At 49.3% G+C, this 22,209-nt stretch overlaps 1 protein-coding gene across 3 annotated transcripts in view; it reads right to left on the reverse strand.

The window, feature by feature from the left end:
* The window catches only part of abcc3 (ATP-binding cassette, sub-family C (CFTR/MRP), member 3), a 45,955-nt gene that overhangs the window by 1,851 nt on the left and 21,895 nt on the right, over positions 1 to 22,209 (reverse strand). The window contains exons 5-28 of one of the 3 annotated variants that reach the window (XM_062474095.1): positions 21,803 to 21,922; positions 21,373 to 21,434; positions 20,604 to 20,741; positions 16,561 to 16,725; positions 15,393 to 15,570; positions 15,011 to 15,172; positions 14,596 to 14,688; positions 13,649 to 13,852; positions 13,011 to 13,157; positions 11,480 to 11,567; positions 10,923 to 10,989; positions 10,444 to 10,570; positions 9,802 to 9,978; positions 9,175 to 9,342; positions 7,924 to 8,107; positions 7,559 to 7,664; positions 7,237 to 7,393; positions 6,830 to 7,037; positions 5,942 to 6,252; positions 2,154 to 2,353; positions 1,757 to 1,883; positions 1,498 to 1,599; positions 623 to 769; positions 230 to 388 (exon numbers count right to left, since the gene is read on the reverse strand). In XM_062474095.1, coding sequence (XP_062330079.1) covers positions 230 to 388; positions 623 to 769; positions 1,498 to 1,599; positions 1,757 to 1,883; positions 2,154 to 2,353; positions 5,942 to 6,252; positions 6,830 to 7,037; positions 7,237 to 7,393; positions 7,559 to 7,664; positions 7,924 to 8,107; positions 9,175 to 9,342; positions 9,802 to 9,978; positions 10,444 to 10,570; positions 10,923 to 10,989; positions 11,480 to 11,567; positions 13,011 to 13,157; positions 13,649 to 13,852; positions 14,596 to 14,688; positions 15,011 to 15,172; positions 15,393 to 15,570; positions 16,561 to 16,725; positions 20,604 to 20,741; positions 21,373 to 21,434; positions 21,803 to 21,922 — 3,597 coding nt within the window. Of the gene's footprint in view, positions 1 to 229; positions 389 to 622; positions 770 to 1,497; positions 1,600 to 1,756; positions 1,884 to 2,153; positions 2,354 to 4,486; positions 4,801 to 5,941; positions 6,253 to 6,829; positions 7,038 to 7,236; positions 7,394 to 7,558; positions 7,665 to 7,923; positions 8,108 to 9,174; positions 9,343 to 9,801; positions 9,979 to 10,443; positions 10,571 to 10,922; positions 10,990 to 11,479; positions 11,568 to 13,010; positions 13,158 to 13,648; positions 13,853 to 14,595; positions 14,689 to 15,010; positions 15,173 to 15,392; positions 15,571 to 16,560; positions 16,726 to 20,603; positions 20,742 to 21,372; positions 21,435 to 21,802; positions 21,929 to 22,209 lie in introns of those variants that run through there. The other 2 variants (XM_062474093.1, XM_062474094.1) reach the window with 2 other exon arrangements.

Below are 22,209 nucleotides of genomic sequence, written 5' to 3' on the forward strand. Positions count from 1 at the left end.
ACGGGACATCTCAGAGACCCGTCTGTCTGTCAATATGTCCGTCAATCTTTCAGTCTGTCTGTCAATCTGTCAGTCAGTCTGTCAGTCTGTCAGTCAATCTGTCAGTCTGTCTGTCTGTCCTTCAGTCAATCTGTCTTTTCATGTATCCTGTGTGTGTGTGCACGAGTGTGTGTTTTTGTAATGGCATACGTGTCTGTGTCTTTGTGTGTTGGTGTGTATGTGTGTGTACCTGTGGTATAATGGTGAGCTTGGACCTCAGGTCGTGGAGTCCGATATCAGAGATCTTGATTCCGTCGATAGTGATCTCTCCACCGGCCGCCTCCAGCAGTCGAAACAAACAAAGGGTCATAGAGGACTTCCCAGCCCCGGTACGGCCCACGATACCAATCTGCAACACACACACACAAATACATGCACACGCACACACACACATACACAGATAAACTCATAAATACACGCGCACACACAGCATTTAGACAGTCAGACAATATACAGTATACAGCAAGAACACGGGTTAGGAATCTTTCCCAGAATACAACTCTGTATTCAGTCCAACTGGTGAGTGTTGCTACAGTCACCTAGTCCCATCACACCTCCAGGAGCAGGGACCCTGCCAGCTCACCTTCTCCCCTCCCTTCACACTGAGGCTGAGGTTCTTCAGCACCAGGTCCAGGCCCTCTCGATACCTCACACTGTAGTCCCGGAACTCCACATTCCCCTGTGTTGGCCAATCAGATGGAGGCTTCTTGTCCTCGATCTCCCAGGGTGCCTAGGGACACAGAGTAGATGTCGCCACGGCCCAGTGACAACTACATTCTATTATTGTTGTTGTTTGTATTTGTTTTTTGTATGTATGTGTGTGAGTATGTGTGTAAGGGTCTAACCAGGACATGGTGTTCTAACAATACGACCCAGAGTAAACATGCGTTGCATGAACAAACAATCCCACACACACACACACACACACACACACACACACACACACACACACACACACACACACACACACACACACACACACACACACACACACACACACACACACACACACACACACACACGTAGCAAAGCTATAAACTGAGCACCACACAGAGGAGCAGTATAGTTTGAGAGTGCAATAAAACAACAAGGCTCATGTGTGTACAGTATCATAATATGAAGCTGAGGAGCACAGCAGCCAAATTAGAGATTTGCTTGTGGTTTAACGGTCTTGTAATCGGGATGAGGAATGTGACCTGGCAAGCTCACGGCCAGAGGAATGGATGTAAATTCCTGCCTTTTTAACAGCTTGTGTTCCTGGCGTGGGATTAGAACAACAATGTTCCTCTTTAAAATACAAACTAGATAAACCAATACAGCCTATTCCTGGGACCCAGGAGCTCTCTGATGCCCAGATACACAGCCACACACACACACACACACACACGCAGATATACCCACTCGCACACATACACACACACACACAAGTACACTCACACTCTCACATCCTCACAGTACCTCGGTCTGGGTCTCTGCGTACTCCTTGACCCTCTCCACAGCCACAATGTTGCTCTCCAGGTCAGAGGTCATCCTCACCAGCCAGTTCAGAGACATGGTCACCTGCAGGAACACACATTTGGTAAGACAGACACACACACACACATGATCAGTCAGACACACACGTGGTCAGATAGACAGACACAAGGCCAGTCAGTCAGACAGACAGACACACAAACAGACAGGCTGGTACTGGAGAGTTGATGTAGCGCTAGCGTACCAGCAGAGCGTAGGACACAGACAGGCCCACAAGCCCTGGGTTCAGCTGTTCCTTCCCGATGACAGCAAACAGAGCGGCAAACAGCACGATGCAGTTCCCGATGAACTCGATACGAACCCCCAGCCACCTATAGATGACGACAGCACAGTACATCATTACACACACACACACACACACACTATTCCAATCATAAGGTGGTTGGGTTTCAAAGGTTGTTTTTCAATACATACATTTATAAGTCCACACACATACTCCCCCAACCAGATGGTGGTTGAGCTTCACTCCATACATTCTCACACACACACACACATACACACACACACACACACACACACACACACACACGCAAACAAACCACCACCTTCCAGATGGGTAGCGTCCAGACAGCGCCCCCTACCTATTGGCCACTATCCCCGGGTAGTAGCTCTTCTGGTTGTCGTCCACCTTGGTGTTGTTCAGGGTGACGAAGGCGTTGAGCCGCCCGTAGGCCCTGACCACGCTGGAGCCGGTGACGGTCTCCGAGAAGTGGGAGTAGATGGGAGAGCGGCTCACCGACTCCAGACGCTTCAGCTGGCGTGACGTAGCTACGTAAAACCTCTGGGGGAGGGGGGGGGGGGAGGAGGACAACATCGTGGTTACCATGGCCATGACACATGCACTGGTATTGAGTACTGAGTCAGCTACTGCAAAGCGTGCACACACACACACGCACCGCTTGGAGCATACACTGTGGTGAGGTCGGAGGTCAAGACATCTGCAGTTCAGCGGGCGGAGCATGGTTTCCCCTTCCACTTTTTTAAAATTTACCAAACATAATTGTATCTATCTATGCTACATGGGGTACATGTATCAGAGATAAGGTATTGATTAAATACCTTATCTAAGGAATTGATAAGGTAGCTTCAAAAGGTATTGAAGATATAATGTAAATATGTAAACATATTTCTTTGCATACTGTATTTATACTATGACAATATCTGTGAGTTCTGCTGATGTCTTTGTTGGACCCAGACCCCAATACCACTTTTAATTGTAGCAATTCAAATCTTCTATTCAATCAAATAGGTGTCAAAACAGGCACAATTCATCAATCATAATCTGATATATTGGAATAACAATGTTCATTACTGTTGGCTAAAGTTTACGGTGCTGTCCTAATGTTGTAGTGAGTGGTTTCACTGTTCCCCAAATTACATTTACACAGGTAAGATCAGTTATCAAGCCCACTGGAGTCCCTTGTTCTATTGCTTATCCATGTTAGAGACAGAGAAGAAGAATTAGGATGCTGAGTAGCCATGCAGAGAGATGGTGCCACTGTGCCAGGGATATGCAAGGATGTGCAGTCAGGCAAGGTGTTGTGAGATGTGACTTTTTGGTTAGTAGCAACAGTTAGAGGTTGAGATGCTATTGTTGCATTGCAGTAAAGATATTACCGTTCACCATGCCTGGTAGCTGAGTTGCGGTTACTTTGCGCTGTTATACAGCCCATTCCTTGACTCTGACCAGGGCCGTAATCATAATATATATCGAGGGGGACACATCCCCCCAATATTCAAATCTGGTCAAAATGTCCCCCCCAATGTATTGATATACAAATCTAAATAAAATATAAATGTTCTACGCTACACCAGGCAACCACGCTGTCCGAAATTATCATACAAAATCTTATCATATTCATAACTAAACGTTAAAATGACTGATACTGGTGTTCTGTACGCGAATGACTTTTCTTGTCTTTTTTTCAGGGGGGGGGGCCCTCAGACTCCCCAGCAGATTTCGTCCCTACTAATGTTGACTCCATGGCTACGGCCTTGACTGACCACAGAAATACTGTTGGAACTATGCTCTTCTGATCCATGACCTTCTGCTGTACAGTAGGGACTGGCTTACTGTACTGCACTATTCGTTGCTATGTTTCTTTGGGTGAAAGTGTAGCTTTTTCTAAATTAATAAAATGTCAAATGTTAGGCTACCGAGTGAGCAGTTACGTATAGTGGATTTGCATCACACTAACTTCTCTATTAGAATTTTGATACTGGCAATCACATGCGTAAAACTTAAAAAATGTAGTGAAACTGTAGTGTTCTTAGAGAGCGTAACAGCCAGTTAAAGCCACTTTAATATTAGTGGATGGATTAGTATTCCTAACAGTTGGCTATATGTCGTTAATAGGCACACATTAATGATGGATAAACATAAGATTTGGACTGATTATGATAAGTGACTTGCCAAAAATAAGATAAATCAAGTTTAAGGTAACCATGGAGATGTAACTATGCCCACGCACGCATGCACACACACACACTAAACTACAGCTAAAGAACGGCTGCGCCCTAGCGACCACCCAGCAACATGACACTGTGCTTTTCATTTGACCTCCGCCGGGATCACAATTTAGCCTACAGACCCAAATGAACATATTTCATATCGAAGGCTCAATTTCCCTCTAATTGGTTCAACATTAACCTACGGGTGGTTCTGTAAACGAGAACAGCCGTTCCACACCAAACCCAACTACGGAGATAAAGCTTCAGTACACAATAGTATTAAACACACAGCGGCATCGTTAGGCAAACTAAGCAACACGGCAACCAAACCACGCTGCCACTACAACACTGGGACAGACTGTCCAATCTACGCGACGACAAAACTACCAGCGACAACAACAACAGTCACAGTCTATCAGACAGCATGCTGCGGGCTATTTATGAGTTAGAGTTTCTGATTTACCTGGACCCACCAATAGAACACCATTAACGGGACTATGACTATGAGGAACATTGGGGTGAGGACAGAGCATACGAGTAGCACATTCACTGTGTACCAAAAAGTCCGCATCCATATGTCAATATTGTCAGGGATGTAGGTGTCTATAGTGTCCACGTCTTTGCCGAAGCGGTTTAGTAGCCGCCCCGTGGGGGTGCTTTCGAAGAAGGCCTGCGGCGCTCGCAGGACTCCTTGGAGCATGAGGACGTGCATGAGCTTGGCTGTGCGCAGCATGCCGTAGGCTCGGCACAGCAAGCAGTTGCCCAGCAACAGCACACCTGGGAAAGGGCACAGGTGACAACGACACCCTGGTTAATTAGAAGTGATTTCCTTTTCTCTCTGCACCTCTTCTCTCTCTCTCTCTCTCTCTCTCTCTCTCTCTCTCTCTCTCTCTCTCTCTCTCTCTCTCTCTCTCTCTCTCTCTCTCTCTCTCTCTCTCTCTCTCTCTCTCTCTCTCTCTCTCTCTCTCTCTCTCTCTCTCTCTCTCTCTCTCTCTCTCTCTCTCTCTCTCTCTCTCTCTCTCTCTCTCTCTCTCTCTCTCTCAGTCAGAAACATTCATTTCCAGGAACAATGTTCAATCAAAACTCCTGTGGGGAAAAATAACTACAGTAAATCTAAATATCTTGTTTTTAAGACAATAGAATCAAACCACACGTAATATTGTGACCTGACCATTAGTGCTTATCAATTAGCCGCTTTCACACCGGTTCACCACCAGGGGGCAGTAAAATACCCCAAAATACCTGTACTCACTGCTATTTACTGGCCTCTGTTAGGCGATTTCTGTTATTGCTGAACAGTTGGATGTTGACAGCAGGTGGCGAGACACCTTTTGAAACCATCTCTAAACACTGTCAAATAATACTTTGGGTTAGACCTGATTTGGTTGCCCCATACAACTCAGATTGAACAGAACACTACCCCCAACACAAGAAAACTCTCGATTCCCCCTCTCAAACGCTTCTTGGACATTATCAAAAGACTGCATGTTGCAACCAGGGCTAATGTTAAGATGATGATAGCAGAGAGCCCCATAGAAAACAGATTATAATCTGAACCGTAGTTTCTTTCATCGCTGTGTTTACTCAACCCATGCAGGTGTGTCTGTGTGTGTAAGATAGTGTGTGAGTGCCAGTGGGTAAACAGGCTGCAGGCAAAACAGGAAGTGAGGGCTAGGGGCATGGACAGAAAGAGTATGCACGGTTAGGAAGGAGAGGAAGACACATATAAACTGTCAGGAATCAAAAGCGACAAATTCAGAGGTCACAAAAGCTCCACCAATAGGGATGCGGCATGCCACTCAGGAACAGGAAGAAACACCCTATTTGGCACTTTTTTTCTTCCAGAAAGAAAGAGGGGGGGAAAAACAGGCATTATTTCACATCCTTTGCTTTCCCAAGCGGACAGCGGCAGCAGTACCTGCACAAAGACGTATATGAACGCCAGGGGGCCGATGACCACGGCGAAAATGGGCGTGCTGGAAACAATAACAATCATGGTGGAGACGGAGGAGAACAGGGTCCCCAGGAACATGAGCACGGTGGAGGGCAGCGCCTCGTCGATCACGTAGATGTCCTTGGAGAAGCGGTTGATGATGCGCCCTAGGGGGGTGGTGTCAAAGAAAGACTGGGGCGTGTGAAATTTGTTGTCGAGCAGGGCAAAGTGAAGCCTCCTGGCCGCGCCGATGTTCCCCATGGCCAGGGTAAAGGAAGAGATCATGACCAGGATGCCTGTGAGGAGGAGGGGAAGGAGGAGGAGGAGGAGGAGAGAGGTGGAGTAAGAGGGTAGAGGAGGAGAGAGAGAGGAGGAAGAGAGCGGAGGAGGAGGGAGGTGGAGTAAGAGGGTAGAGGAGGAGAGAGGAGGAAGAGAGCGGAGGTAAAGGGGAGAGAGAGAGAGAGAGAGAAGACGTGGAGTTGAAATTGAGAGGGCGGTGGAGTTCTTTGGGACTGTGCGTCAAAGTAGATTTCCTCCATGTGAACTCCACAATAACCCGAGAAGTTAAGACTAGACTGTGAGAAGGTTAGCACGCCATTCACCGGAAATCATACCGCACTTCACAGTGATTCATTGTGGGATGAATCACTGCATTGAATTAACTGGCAGATATGTTTTCAACATATGTTTCTAGGCAATGACTTTCAATTTGAATGCAAAAGAATAAAACCCTCATTTTTTCGCCCCAGGCCAAGGTTTGATGTTTGATACGCGAGGAGCTCAAAGTGAACTGTCTCCTGCCATACATCCCTATCCTGAGGCGATCTTCCGTGGGGATCGACTCGATCTAAAAGGGATCTGAGGAGATCTCACCCTGCGCGATGCCCAGCGCGGCGTACACCCCCACCCTCATGGGCACGTTGGCCTGCGTGTCGTTCAGTCCCGCGTCGTTGGTCCACTGGCTCAGCCAGATGTTGCCGCCGATGGCGGCGGCGTTCTGGCAGCAGTACAGGAAGCAGATGAAGACGGAGAGCACGGGCCCCACCGCCCGGGCGTACTCCAGGAACACCTTCAGCTTCACCTGGGCGGGGGGGGGGGGGGGAGGATGAGGGGCGGAGAATGTCCAATAATCAAAATCACAGTATCTTCGTGCGTGGGAGAAAAAACAAAGAAAAAAAACTCCACGTCACAGTCTGCGACGGTTACGGGGACGACCGGGGCGAGCGTGTCCCCTCCCCCCCCCCCCCCCCCCCCCGACGACGCCGGAGCCCTCCACTCACCCGGCCCGTCTCGGTGGTCTCCGCCTGGATCAGCTTCTCCTTGGATGGCGCCGTCTTCTCCGGTAGGGGCTCCGGATGCTTCCGCTCGCTGCACAGGCGCTTCCTCACCGACCTCGTCTTGGGGTTCTCCACATCCGACGAGATGATGCTGATCTGCCTGCGAGGGGTCAAAGGTCAAGGAAGAGGGGTCAGCGCTGCAGCTAAGGACAGGGGGACATGGGAGAGGGGTCAGGGGTCATGCAGGGGTCGGGAAGCAGAGAACAGGGGTTCCGTGAACTTCCATCCCTCTGCAAAGGTGGATTTGTTCCACTTTTGTGTGTACCTTATGAACTTTCTTTTCTCTTCGTTTACCACTGGCTCGTTGGACACCATATCTGTGTGGTTGCTAAGGGCGTCGTCAGGGAACTCTTCATCATCAATGAAGGCCTCTGTGGGGATAATGACATGGAAATGATGAAACTGTTCTGGGGGTCCACGGATAATAGGTCGGCTTCATGGAAGGGAGAAAAGCAATCACTGTTCAATTATCACATCGTTAGAATGTTTTGTGTCTGAGCTAATGCCAGGTCGGTGTTAGTTACGTATAGGCGGCCTCGTTTCACACACACCTCAAAATGTTACAGGATCTACTCCCACACACACACACACTCAACAACCACACACACACTATAGCCCCCTCACACACACCTGTGGCCTCCTCCTCCTCTATGATGTCCTCGAGGGAGTAGTTCCGGAGGAACTCTGCGAAGGCCCCGTTCTCCTTGAGCAGGGCCTGGTAGGAGCCCATCTCTGACACGCGCCCGTCCACCAGCACCATGATGTTGTCCACCTGCGGCAGGAAGCTGATGCCGTGCGTCACCAGGATCCGCGTCTGGAGGGAAACGAGGAGCAGGGGGGGAACACCTTGTTTGGTTTGATGCATGAAGACAGAGGCGACACCCTGAAGAGATGTGATCTCACACACACACACACACACACGGGCCTGTGCTCTCGGACACGCGAATGCTCTCTAACTCACGCTTTCTGACACACGTCACTCACTCTCGCTCACACACATACAGCCGTGGCCAAAAGTATTGGGAGCGACATACATTTTGTGTTTGCAAAGCTTGCTGGGCCTTGGCATAAAATGACTGCTAACATGATTTCAGTAAGTCATATCATCAGCACAGGGGAAAGTGTGAACTAGTTCTATCCAGGTGAAATCACTCTATAATTCTGATTGGATTTTAAGAGCAGATTGACTGCTGTAAAAGAGGCGACTATTTGCATGTATTGAAAATGTTCGCCCCAAAAAAGCTTTAAAAAATATGAAATGCGCCTTATTGTATTCCAGTATTCTATATAAACATGTGAAAACTGTTTCCTCAAATACTAAACCAGCAAACTTTGCAAAACACAACATTTGTCATTGCCCAAACTTATGGCCATGGCTGTACCCATACACACACACACATACAGCATGAAGAGTTATTCATAAGTCTCTCTGTAAACCTTACTTCACCCTGTCCAGGTATACAGGGCCCTGAATCTACTTGAGAGTGCGTTAACACACTCATTCTAGGTATGTACTGTTAACAGCTTACCTCTGAGTCATAAACATGATCCATCGTGAAGCAGTAAAGAGAGTCTAAAACCATAAACCAGATAAGAGTTACAACTTCCTCTGACTGGTCTTACTCCCACTGCAAGTCTCGACAAGCCTGCCAGGCTGACTACCAGCCCATGTAATGTGTGTGTGTTTGTGTGAACGTGTGTGTGTGGGAGAGAGAGAAAGGGTGTGTGTGAGAGAGAACACACGAGTGTGTGAGAGCACGCGTGTGTGCGTGTGCGCGTGCGCGCGCGCGCTAAAGTGGGGCGAGACTGCAGCGGGTTTGCCAAAGACGCCGGAGGTCAACCTCCTCGGAAGGGGAGGTTGCGTCTCCCCTGGGGTCTCACCTTGTCCTTGAGCGCCCCATCGGGGCCCATCACTTTGTCGAAGATGTGCTTGGCCACGTGGGCGTCGACCGCAGACAGCGGGTCGTCCAGCAGGTAGACGTCCGCTTCGCTGTACAGAGCCCTGGCAATGCTCACCCTCTGTCTCTGCCCCCCAGACAGGTTTATACCCTGGAGGTGGGAGGGGGGGGGAGTCGGTAGGGAGATAGGGATGGACGGTTGAAGAGTCGAAGGATGGATGGAGGAATGAGGCAAGGGATAGAGGGAGAGAGTTGGGGACAGATGGATGAATCGAGGGAGAGATGGAGTTAGGGAGAGAGAGAGGTAGGGATGGATGGATGTAGGGAGGATGGAAGGAGTTAGGGAGAGAGAGAGAGAGAGAGAGAGAGGTAGGTAGGTAGGGAGGGATGGATGAAGAGTGGGAGCAAGGGAAGAATGGACATATGGACGGGCGAGGTCGAGGAGAGAGGGAGAGAAAGAGGTAGGGATGGAGGGAGAGATAAACAAAGGCACGCACAGAGCCGTCAGTGCAGCCCTACATGTGGTCGCCTGTAGAGGAACCACGAATGGCACGCTTTCTTCAGACTATGAAGACCCAGGGTGAGGGGGGGGCGTCAGGGAGGGCCATACCTTCTCCCCGATCTCTGTCTGGTCCCCTCCAGGAAGCACTTCAAGGTCAGTGGTCAGGGCGCAGGCCTCCAGGATGCAGCGGTACTTGGGCTCATTGAAGGGCTTCCCAAACAGGATGTTGTCTCTCAGCGTGGCGTTCTGGATCCAGGCCTGCTGGGGTACGTAAGCCAGAGAGCCCTGGAGGAGAGGAGGAGGAAGGGGGGGAGGAGGGAGGGGGAGGGGGAGAGGAGAAAGAAGGGAGGATGGGGGGACGAGGAGGAGGGTAGAGGAGGAGGATGGGAGAGGAGAGGATGGGAGAGGAGGAGGAAGAAAGGATTGAGGGAGGGGGAGGGGATAGGAGAGGAGGAAGAAGAGAGGATGGAGGGAGGACGGGAGGGGGAGTGGAAGAAGGAGAAGTGAGCAGAGGAGGAGAACGGGTGGAGGAGTTAGAGAAGGAGGAGAGTAGAAGAGGTCGAGAGAGGAGAAGAAAGGCAAACAGGAAAAGGAGAAAGGACAGAAAGACAGGGACTCAGTACAGGAGAACGATGCTCGACCATTCTGCCTCAAGCTACCCAACAGATGAAAACGTTAACCTTTACACAGTAAAAAAAAAAAATATATATATATATAAATGCAAACGAGTCAATTTCCAGGAAAACATACCCGTATAGAGATCTCCCCATCCAGCTTCTCCATCTCTCCCAGCAGGGCCGAGATCAGCGAGGACTTCCCACAGCCTACATGACCCACCACAGCCAGCAGGGAGCCCTGCGGCACCATCAGGCTGATGCTGGAGACACATACACATTCACTCATTCATAAGGTTGATACTAGAGACACACATAAGCATTCACTCATCCATGAGGCTGATACTGAGGACTTTATTCATTCATTCATACCGTTGATACTGGAGACATGATTCACTAATTCATACGGTTGATACTACAGACACACATGAGCATTCACCCAGTCATACGGTTGATACTGAGGACTTTATTCACTCATTCATAAGGTGGATACTGGAGACATCCTTCACTCGTTCATAAAGTTGATACTGGGGAGACACCGTTCATTCACTCATTCATCAGTGCCATCAGTGGCACACAGACAGACTCTGCTGCTGGTCTAACTGGAGGGCGTACCTGTGCAGGACAGGGGGGTCCTCTTTGGTCCAGGTGAACTTGCCGTTGACCACGGTGACAGCACAGTCTGGAAGAGAACACACCGGAACATCACTACCTCCTGCAGAGCAACCCGGATGTGACGGATAAGAATGACACATCATTTTCTTTTCAAAACGAGTTTGGGGAATGCTTTGCAGGTCAACGACTGACACTTTGTCATTTTGTGACTTGGTGAAAAAAAACGACACTTCGTGAAATGCTGACTCACAGCCTAATGGATTCAATCATGACAAAACAAACATCGCAATGGGCTACAGCGCAGCCCAGAGCACAAAAATAACTGACTGACTGAGCCCAGGCTTAGAAACACAAAGAAACACTTTCCAAAGTGCCGGCATGAAAACAGCCAGTATTAGCATGACTAGACAGAACAGCACTCTACCACTCTGTGAACCCGTGACTATTCTCTCCTCTAGTCGACAAGTGGGAACCTGCCTGGCGAGACGCGGCAGGGAGTGTGTGCGTGTGTGTGTGTGTGTGTGTGTGTGTGTGGTGGGGGACACACATGGTTTTACCTGAGGCAATGTTGGCTCTGTCCACAGACTCTGGGTCCAGCTCATCGTGACTCAGGAAATTCTGGATACGCTTCAGAGACACACTCGCCTGGAGCCCCCGCCACACACGCACGCACGCACACACATACACACACACAAAGTAATGTAAATGTTATTTTTACCAGAGCATTTGGTCTGCAGGGTCCTGTTTATACAATAGATACATGTTCTCATCATGACGACAGAGAATGAGTGAGAGAGGGAGGAGGAGAGGAGGGAAAGGGGCAATGAGAGAGGGAGGAGGAGGAGAGGAGGGAAAGGGGCAATGAGAGAGGGAGGAGGAGGAGAGGAGGGAAAGGGGCAATGAGAGAGGGAGGAGGAGGAGAGGAGGGAAAGGGGCAATGAGAGAGGGAGGAGGAGGAGGAGGAGAGGAGGGAAAGGGGCAATGAGAGAGGGAGGAGGAGGAGAGGAGGGAAAGGGGCAATGAGAGAGAGGGAGGAGGAGAGGAGGGAAAGGGGCAATGAGAGAGGGAGGAGGAGGAGAGGAGGGAAAGGGGCAATGAGAGAGGGAGGAGGAGAGGAGGGAAAGGGGCAATGAGAGAGGGAGGAGGAGGAGAGGAGGGAAAGGGGCAATGAGAGAGGGAGGAGGAGGAGGAGGAGAGGAGGGAAAGGGGCAATGAGAGAGGGAGGAGGAGGAGAGGAGGGAAAGGGGCAATGAGAGAGAGGGAGGAGGAGAGGAGGGAAAGGGGCAATGAGAGAGGGAGGAGGAGGAGAGGAGGGAAAGGGGCAATGAGAGAGGGAGGAGGAGGAGAGGAGGGAAAGGGGCAATGAGAGAGGGAGGAGGAGGAGAGGAGGGAAAGGGGCAATGAGAGAGGGAGGAGGAGGAGAGGAGGGAAAGGGGCAATGAGAGAGGGAGGAGGAGGAGAGGAGGGAAAGGGGCAATGAGAGAGGGAGGAGGAGGAGGAGGAGAGGAGGGAAAGGGGCAATGAGAGAGGGAGGAGGAGGAGAGGAGGGAAAGGGGCAATGAGAGAGAGGGAGGAGGAGAGGAGGGAAAGGGGCAATGAGAGAGGGAGGAGGAGGAGAGGAGGGAAAGGGGCAATGAGAGAGGGAGGAGGAGAGGAGGGAAAGGGGCAATGAGAGAGGGAGGAGGAGGAGAGGAGGGAAAGGGGCAATGAGAGAGGGAGGAGGAGGAGGAGGAGAGGAGGGAAAGGGGCAATGAGAGAGGGAGGAGGAGGAGAGGAGGGAAAGGGGCAATGAGAGAGAGGGAGGAGGAGAGGAGGGAAAGGGGCAATGAGAGAGGGAGGAGGAGGAGAGGAGGGAAAGGGGCAATGAGAGAGGGAGGAGGAGGAGAGGAGGGAAAGGGGCAATGAGAGAGGGAGGAGGAGGAGAGGAGGGAAAGGGGCAATGAGAGAGAGGGAGGAGGAGAGGAGGGAAAGGGGCAATGAGAGAGGGAGGAGGAGGAGAGGAGGGAAAGGGGCAATGAGAGAGGGAGGAGGAGGAGAGGAGGGAAAGGGGCAATGAGAGAAGGAGCAGGAGGAGAGTCGAGGGCACACCTGTACGAGGCTGCTGATGACCTGAGGCAGCATGTTGAGGGGAAAGCGGAGGATGTTGAAGAGAGACAGGGACACGAAGGCCTTCTCTGCGTCCAGGATGTTGTTCTCATCGACCGTCACGTACACCGCAAACGTCGTCAAGGCAACCTGAACAGGGGCCATCAGGGAACCAGCATTGGAGCAGATTTGGGAGAAACTCGTGCATTGCTCACGCTGTCTCTCCTACCTGCACTTAAAAATGACTCACTCTCTCTATTCAACAGCCTCCTGGCGTTTGTGTTCATGTTGAGTCATGGCAATATCTCTCATATTTGGATGAATAGCAACTTTATATGGAGCTCTCTTTTTAAATTACCGATATCATGTCCTTTATGTCCTCCTGTTCTGTCAGTTTTTGTAGTTCTGGCTGACATTTTCGCTCATACACACAAAAAACTCTGATTTTCAAACTGTTCAGTGGCTGTCCACAAACATGGTATAAACTGCCTTCCTGTTTCACTTCCTAGCAACAGAGTTGGTCTAAAATGTCTTCCCGTGTCACTTCCTGGAAACGGAGTTGGTTTAAACTGTCTTCCTATGTCTCTTCCCAGCAACAAAGAGGCTGTCAAGTGAGGAGGGTGTGTTGTGTCGGTTCGTACCAGGAAGGGGGCGCTGGTCCAGGCCATGGTAGACAGGGAGCCGAGGTAGGCTGTCTTCTTCAGAACCATGAGCTCCTTCTGGCGGATGGCCAAGACCTGGTCCATGAAGGAGTTCTCCCAGGCGTACAACTTCAACACCTTGATCCCGTTCAGGATCTCGTTCATCAGCTTAATACGAGAGTCCTTGTACCGCATCTGCTCCACCTGGGGGAGGGGGAGGGAGGGAGAGAGAGAGATGGAGAGGAGAGAAAGGTAGGGAGAACAAATGCAAAATAACACAACAGAGAAGATTATTTAATGACATGCTTCGAATGAGAATTATAAAAAAAAAAGGATTATCCGTTGACTAGGACTAAATATGTATGTGTTATTCATATTTCAAAGTAAAAAATATCCTGCATTTAAAGATGCTTTGAAAAGTTCCAAAGGAGAAGGAACCGTGCACTTCAAAGAAAACCACAGAGAGCAGCACAGATAAGTTTGCAAAACAACACAAGCTCAAAAGGAAAACGGTATTTGTGTTTTATCTTCATACGCTAGCGGTGCAACTTCTTTGAAGAAAAACATGTCCCTGAATAATGCAATATCAAATAATGTCTTTTAATACGGAAGGAGTGTCTCGATTTGGATCTTCTGGGGGGAGGAAACTGGTGGAGAAGCTGAACCAGCTGAGAAGCAGACAGAGTCGGTGTTTCATCTCCAGGTGTCCGACTTCAAGCGGAGGCTGCGGTCGGGATTCTCTCACGGGTGCGTAGCAGCTCAACATGATTTGTGTACAACTCACCGTGACTTGTGTACACTCTGTACATATAAACAGCTGTGTGTGTGTGTGTTAGGTATTTGGTGTGCATGTGTTTGGGGATGTGTGTGTGCGCGTGGTTGTGTGTGTGTGTGTTCGGTGTGTGTATGTGTGTGTGTATGTGTGTGTCCTGGTGTTCTACCGGTACCTGAAAGGCTCTGGTTTTCACAGCGATGGCAGCATTTAACGGGATAAGGAGCACCATCACAGCCACACCGGCTAGCACGGACGGACCGAGGTTCTGTAACACACACATAAAACACACACATACACACACAAACAGATTAACCTCACCAGACCTGGCTCTTCAATACATCCCACTGATCCATCACTGCCAAAAATCCATACAAACCAGAGTAGGATATTCAACCCCAGGAGACATGCTCAATCAACACAGAGAGTTATCAACCGGTAATGTCTGTCTCCACAGAGGGCGCCACACATACAGCTTATCACAGCAGGAGGAATATGGATGGGTCACCAATCAGAGAGTACATGTAACCCCCCCCCCCCCCCACTCCCAAGTTGGGAGGGGTGGGGGGGGGGGGGTTGTGGCCACCCACCTGCCACAGGAAGTAGAGCGCCAGGACGATCTGCAGGGGGGCGGACCACAGCATGTTGAGGAAGGTGGTGAGGTCCATGAATCTCTGGGCGTCCACAGACATCAGGTTGACGATCTCCCCCACGGTAGAGGAGCGCTTGGCAGCGTTGGTGATCACCAGAGACTGGGCGGGGAGGGGAACACTGGGGTAACAGACTCCTGGGAAGGGTCAAACGTGTGTGTGTGTGTCTTTTTGTGTAGGTGTTTGGGTCTTAGTCTTAATTGGCTAAAAAGCCACGTGTGTTTGTAGTTTGTGTTTCTATGTATGTATCTGTCGGTGTGTGTATCTGTGTGTGTTTGTACTGTGCGTGTGTGTGTGTGTGCTTGCCCGTGCGTGTGTGTACCTTCCTGTAGATGGCCCCTATGATGGCTGTGCGGAGCCTCATGCCGGTGACAAAGCAGTACTGGAAGTGCTGGTGCAGGATGAGAGTCTGCAGGAACGCCACGAAGAACATGAGGAACGCCAGAGCGTAGCCCCACCAGTACGGAACGTTCTCCTCCTTGGTGAACGAGATCAACATCCTGAAGGAGGGAGAGAAGGGGGAGCGAGAGACGAGAGAGGGGGGGGGGGGGGAAGAGGTGGAGGAGGACAGAAAGAGAGACAGGGAGAGAAAGGGCGAGAGAGAAAAAGAGAGAGAGGGAGCGAGAGAGAGAGAGAGAGATAGGACACATTCGGAGGAGGAAACACATTTGAATCACAAACAAAACAGACCACAAAGTGATGAATGAACACAGTGGCACATGCAAACACACCAGGGACAGTACACTTCACACCGAACATTACACGGCTAGTGAACCCATGTTTACGTCCGACCTATTATTTCCATACAGTCAAATGTTTGCTTTCTCTTTGTACTGCTTAGACCTTCGCATCTTCACATTCGATCGACCCGAATTCTAGAACTCCAGTCCTGTTGTTTAAGCGGCCGGTTAGTTCTAGGTAGGCTGTGTCTAGGTTCTGTCTCATGATTCTGTGCTGTACTCTCCTCTACTGGCCTTGTACAGTAATTAACGCTGGTTCTAGAAGGATTAACATGGATGTTACTGTTCTAGAAAGCTGTTTCTATGGCATCGTGGCTGTTCCTTGACCCTGACCGCTGTCATGCGCTCAGAACAACGCGCTTCTGATCCCTGATCTTCTGCTGTACCGTCTGCATGCACTACTCATCCGTCGCTATGGATACAAAACTCTGCTGGGGATCGCCCCGGTAGCTCACCTGATGAGTGAGCAGCGGCCTGGGTTCCTTGGCCCTTTGCTGCATGACTTCTCTCTCTGTCTCTCTCTCTCTCTGTCTCTCTCTACCTGCCTTTCTTGTCACACGTCACTTAACACTGTCCAATAAGGTATGACAAACGCCCCAAAAATACATATACAGTATGTATATATAAAAACGCCTCGGCTGAATCTATCAAATGTTCAAAAGTCAATAAACAAGGAGAGATGAAAGGTCCCAAAGGATTTTGCAGGTCCGACATAGGCGTGACCAGAACAGGCGAAGCCCCGCCCCCTACCTGAGGAGCTGAGGGTTGACGAAGGTGATGATGTCCTGCAGCAGCTTGTAGGCAGAGCCAATCAGAAAGTAGGGTCCGAAGGTCCTGAGCAGCGAGCGAAGGAACGCCGGCTTCCTGGGTGTCTTCTTCTTCTCCTCCGACAGCAGCGTCACCGTCTCCTCAGGGCTGGGGGACAGCACCAGCTCACCAATCACATCTCATCACTCCCATTTGATCAGTCACATTTGTCCAATCACATTGGATCCATCCCATTTCATCAATCCCATTTCATCAATCCCATTTCATCAATTACATTTCATATATATAGTATATACGCTGCACCAAAAATGAACATTGTGTAATAAACGCAGCCGTCGATTAAACGACCGCACTGCACCAAAAAAATCTGAAAACGGTTGTTTAATTGGTTAAATTAAAACACAGTATTTATTACACAAGTAAATCACAAGTGTACAATACAAAATGTATTTCGCCACTCGCGAATTCGCATTTCATCAACCCAGAGTTTGCGTGCTACAGATCTGTTGCTGCTGGTGAGTGCTTTCTGCACAGCTTTCTGTTTGAAAGCTAAAGTGGAAGGACGTTTCGGCATGCTGCTTCAGATTTCTCCACAGGGTAGAACACTTGTATTTGAGACAGTTTAAGTACTACCCACGCACACCTTATTGATAGCCAATGAGAAAGGGAGTTGCACGGCTTCAATTTTACACTAGGCTTTGTGTTCGACCTCCTTGTCTATCCTTTGTTTGTCTATGGCCGCACTGCAGCTACAATTCACTAAATCTCTATTACTAGTTAAACGCCGCCCTCGAATAAACGCCACACCAAAAATGAACATTGTGTAATAAACGCTGTGGCGTTTAATCAAAGAAATACGATATATATATGTTTGTATAGCCAATACAAGCAATGTCACACAGTGCTTTATCCAATCATGACCTCTAAGACACATCGGGCTTCCAACCAACACATTCCAGGACACAGTTAACACAATGGTTATTCAGTGTTTTTTACCTACAGTGCTTCAACAGTTAGAGCCTTTCACTAGACATTCTCTACAACTGGCCTTAACGGCGCTGTCTCCCTTTCTCCCATTATCTGTCTCTTTTTTTCCTTTCTCACTTACTGAGTGAAACTCGGTGTGAATACTGTACATAGTGTCAAAATCACACATCTGTGTGCGTGTGAGAGAGAGAGAGAGAGAGAGAGAGAGAGAGAGAGAGAGAGAGAGAGAGAGAGAGAGAGAGAGAGAGGTGGTGTGCTTGTGTGGAAGTGGAAGGGTTGGATTCCAGCAGAGGCTCACACAAAACAGTTTTTCAGTGAAGTCTGACAACTTGAACAGAATTCCTCGCTCCCGATGAAACAGGTTTCTCCTGAGCGCACCAGTGAAAGGAGGCTTAAGCCAGTTAGCACCTGATATCAGTTACCCAGCATGAGACAAGACACGCAGGGCTGGACACACCTGGCGGAGCAGGCTGGATAGGGGGGGAGAGAATAGGGGGAGGGGTAGCAGGGCGGAGAGAGTACGGGGTGGAGAATGGGGAGGAGGGGGACAGGGGAGGGAGGGGGTAATGGAGGGGGGGGGGGGAATGGGAGACGGAGGGGGGGGTTGGAAAGAACAATACTTGACACAAAAAGTGGAGATAGAAAAGGGTAGGGAACAGAAGGAAATGTAGAAAGAGATGGAAGGGGCCTCCAAATGAAACACAGAGATTGCGAGAGCGTTGGATGGTGGGAACGATAACAACGCAGACACCATGGTAACCGTGGCGAGAGGTGGAAGTTCAGCAGGAACTCCATGTCTCTGGTGTCGAGGGTGTTTAGACAGGAGATTCCAGTAGTTCGGCAGTGCGGGTGCTGGGAGGTGCAGTGTGTGGAAGGGTCAGACCCTGGGGCCGGTTGCACAAAACACTAGGGGTGGGAATCTTTTGGTACCTCACGATTCGATTCGAATCGATTCCATGCTTACATTTGATTCCAGTTTCCTGTTTAGTGTTACTTGTTTCTGTGACTGTTGACTGTGATAGGCAGTTAATAAAAATAAAAAAATAAAAAAATAAAAAAAAATGAAGAACATGGAATCATTCTTTTTTTGTAGCATGTCACATTTCACGGAAGAAATTGTTCACAATGGCCTCACGCATAGTGTAGCCATTGTTTTCAACTTCTGCATCCTCTTCAAACTCTTCAATGGCTTCATGCTGCTCATCCTCCTCATGTGCAATGACGTTTTTGGATAGGTCGAACAGCACCACACGTGCTAAAATGATCTGGCATGCTTTGCCTGCACCTACACAGAGCTCAGCATGCAGGCAGTGGGAGCGGCGTTTCCACTGGACCCGCTCAATGGCCTGTGTCTTCCACAGGCCAAGTTGTAGTTCTCATGTTGTGTGGGAGATGGAGAGCTAATCAATTATTAGCAATAACATCGAGTAAATTCAGCTATAGGCCCAATTTAAGGTCAAGAATGCAGCTGATAGATGGTGTGGCCACTTGAGATCTGTTGGCAGGATTCCTGAAGGGTGTCATGAGCCATGAACGACATGGATGCCCACTGTCTCCAAGCGGGGTGCCCTCCTCAAACTCCCTCGCTACGTTGCTTTCTTCAAGTATCCGAGCGTCATGGCTACTGCCAGGCCACTGTGCAATAGGGGTGGGTGGGTCGATCTAAAGTATCGATAGTATCTATACCAAAGTTGGTATCAGTATCGATCGATACTCGCGTGATGAGATCGATACTTACGTTTAAATTCCTTTTCTCTTCATTCGGCGCACAACTCCCTTTACATAATAGTGGTTGTGCAAACACCACTCTTCTCACTTCGCTCAAGCTCAGTTTGCCCCTCCCCCACCTCCCCCGCTATGCTGTGACCTGTTGCCGGCGTGCACGTGAAGTAACGTCAGATAAGCTGCTTTTCTAAGAAAAAAGTATCGGTATTGGCAATACTGGCCCTGTATTTACTTGGTATCGGATCGATACTAAATTGTGCAGTCGCACACCCCTATTGTGCAACAACGTTGGTTATCTCATTTACATACAAACTAACTGGACATTGATTGAATGTTGATTTTGTTTTCCGTTGACAAACTGATCCTCATATTGAACGGGCGCTGGGATCCTTATGTGGGTCCCGTCTATCACGCCGCATAGGCCTACTCTCGGGAAGCCGGCAAAATTAAATAAGTGCGCCGCTATCTCATCCTCCTCTTGTTTTGCCAGGAACTTAACCACGGGGTTCAGCAGACGAGTAAGACCGTTAGAAACCTCTGCTATTACAGATTGAAAAGATACAGTAGCATAGAACCGTAGAGCAATTAATAACTGCAACACGGCTGGAAGAGCACAGCAGCGGAAAGTAAAGTTATCCAACTCTAGACGGTCGGACAATTCATGAATTGTCTGCCGGTCAAATCTATCATTTAAAATCAATTGCTCATCATTACACGTATCCATCGGGTTCTCGTGGACGCGGAACAATCTTCTTGGAATATAGGTTCATTTATCTCAATAAACTCGGCAATGCGGTAAAGATTATGTCAGAGGTACCTTAAGTTGTCTTCCTTACTTTGGTTGCTAAGGTCTTTCTTGCAACGCTTTTAAGAACTTTAAGGGATTCCTTAAGTATAAGACCAACATTATAAGACTCAAGGAGAAAACCTTAAATACTTTAGGGAACGTTTAAGGAAACCTTAAGCAGAAGACTTAAAGGTGTTTTGTGCAACCAATTATATTTTAAGGAAACCTTAACTCTGACTTTAAGGAAAATCTTAATTTAAGGTGTTTTATGCAACCGGACCCTGGTTCTGTATTCCACCAGACCTGACTTGCTGGTCTGTATCACCAAACATCTCTGGAATGGGGGGTTTATTGGTTGTGCTAATCTGTGAAGCCCTCTGTAACATTGCTTGTAAAAAGGGCAGTAAAAAGAAAATGTGATTTAATTTGCTCTACACTGTAGCCTGCAAGACCTGCAAAGTTTGATCCAATATGAGATTTCTCTCCCTCTCCCCTCCCTCTCCTCTCCCCCCTCCCTCCCTCCTACCTGGAGGTCTGAGCCTGGGCCTGCTCTTTCTCCCACTCGTTCAGCAGGCGAGGGACGACCACCTCGGAGCTGTCCCTCTTGTTCAGCGACCACAAGTCCTTAGCCTCCAGAGGGTTCTTGTAGCCTTTGATTGCCATTCTAAGATGGGAGGTGGGGGTGGGGGACGAGAGAGGGGCGAGGGAGGGAGACCAAATAAGAGAGAGAACAATAGGTGTGTGCGAGAGAAATGATAGGGGTAGGCAAGAGAGAGTAGGAGGAAAATTGAGATGCCGTGGAAAGAGAAAGAGGTGATGGAGAGATGAGAAGTGGAAGAGAGAGAGAGAGAGAGAGGTGGGAGAGAGAGAGAGAGAGGTGGGAGAGAAAGAGATGAGAGGCGGGGAGAGAGAAAAAAGATCATTTGTATCTAAAGCGTAACACATAGATACAATAACAAACTGCAAACAAAACACTGCAGTGCTGCCTGTAATCTTCTCAGTAATAACAGTAGATTACAAAATGGTCAATCTGTATGTTTCCATGACTGGGGACTGCTGACAACCCAACAGTTTCTAATGTAAATTTCAAAGATATTTACGGTACCATTTGTAACATCTGTAAAAGAAAAATGATTGGTCCTGTTCCTTTTTGTCTCCTAGTGGTCTAGCCTGTTTTTCCTTTGTATTATTATGCATCTTTTGGACTACAGTAAATACATCTCAGTCCTACGTGGGTTCAGCAGGGGGGGGGGGGGGGGGGGGGCAGGGCTGTGTTGCAGACGATGTTCTGGTACCTGGTGAACCACCAGAAGGTCATGGTGGACAGGAAGCCGGCGGTGGACTCAGGACAGGGATTCTGGGAAGGAATACGCAGAAATGGAAATAAATAGGCCAGGCGAGTCAGATGAGGACAGAGCCAGACGACTCCCTGCCTGTGTGTGTGTGTGTGTGTGCTCCCTCTAAACACACTTGGGAGTAAGCTGTGCTGGGCACCCGAGCACACGTCAACACTCTCTCTCTCTCTCTCGCACGCTCCCCCTTTCTTCTCCCTCCCCCCCCCCCACTTGCCGAAGGCACACCGACGCAGAAGAACACGCGCGCGCGCACACACGCGAACGCACCACAACCTACACACCCACTGACACAAACGCACACAAACTCACATCGACACACACACTTACACACACACACATCCACACACACAGGCGCATTTGGTTTCCTCACAGGATCGGTGTCGACGTTGGAGAAGAGGGGAGGCTTCTCGTTGAAGCAGCAGAGCACCAGCTGCAGCACCAGCAGGATGAAATACACGTAGAAGGTGGCGAGTCGGAGATGGTCCGGTCCCTCCGTCTGCAACACGCGGACGTCAGGAACACACCCAGACGTACAGTACACACACCCACCCGCACACAGCACACACGCACACACACACTGTGCTCCCACACACAGACGTACAGTACACACACCCACCCGCAGACTGCACACACGCACACACACACACTGTGCTCCCACACACAGACATACTGGACACACCCGCATACACGGTACACACACTCATTATACACACACACACACCCACTTACTGTATACACACACATGCACACACACACACACATACTATACGCACACCC

The sequence above is a fragment of the Osmerus eperlanus genome, chromosome 12, assembly GCF_963692335.1.
Source record: "Osmerus eperlanus chromosome 12, fOsmEpe2.1, whole genome shotgun sequence".
Classification (NCBI taxonomy): Eukaryota; Metazoa; Chordata; class Actinopteri; order Osmeriformes; family Osmeridae; genus Osmerus; species Osmerus eperlanus.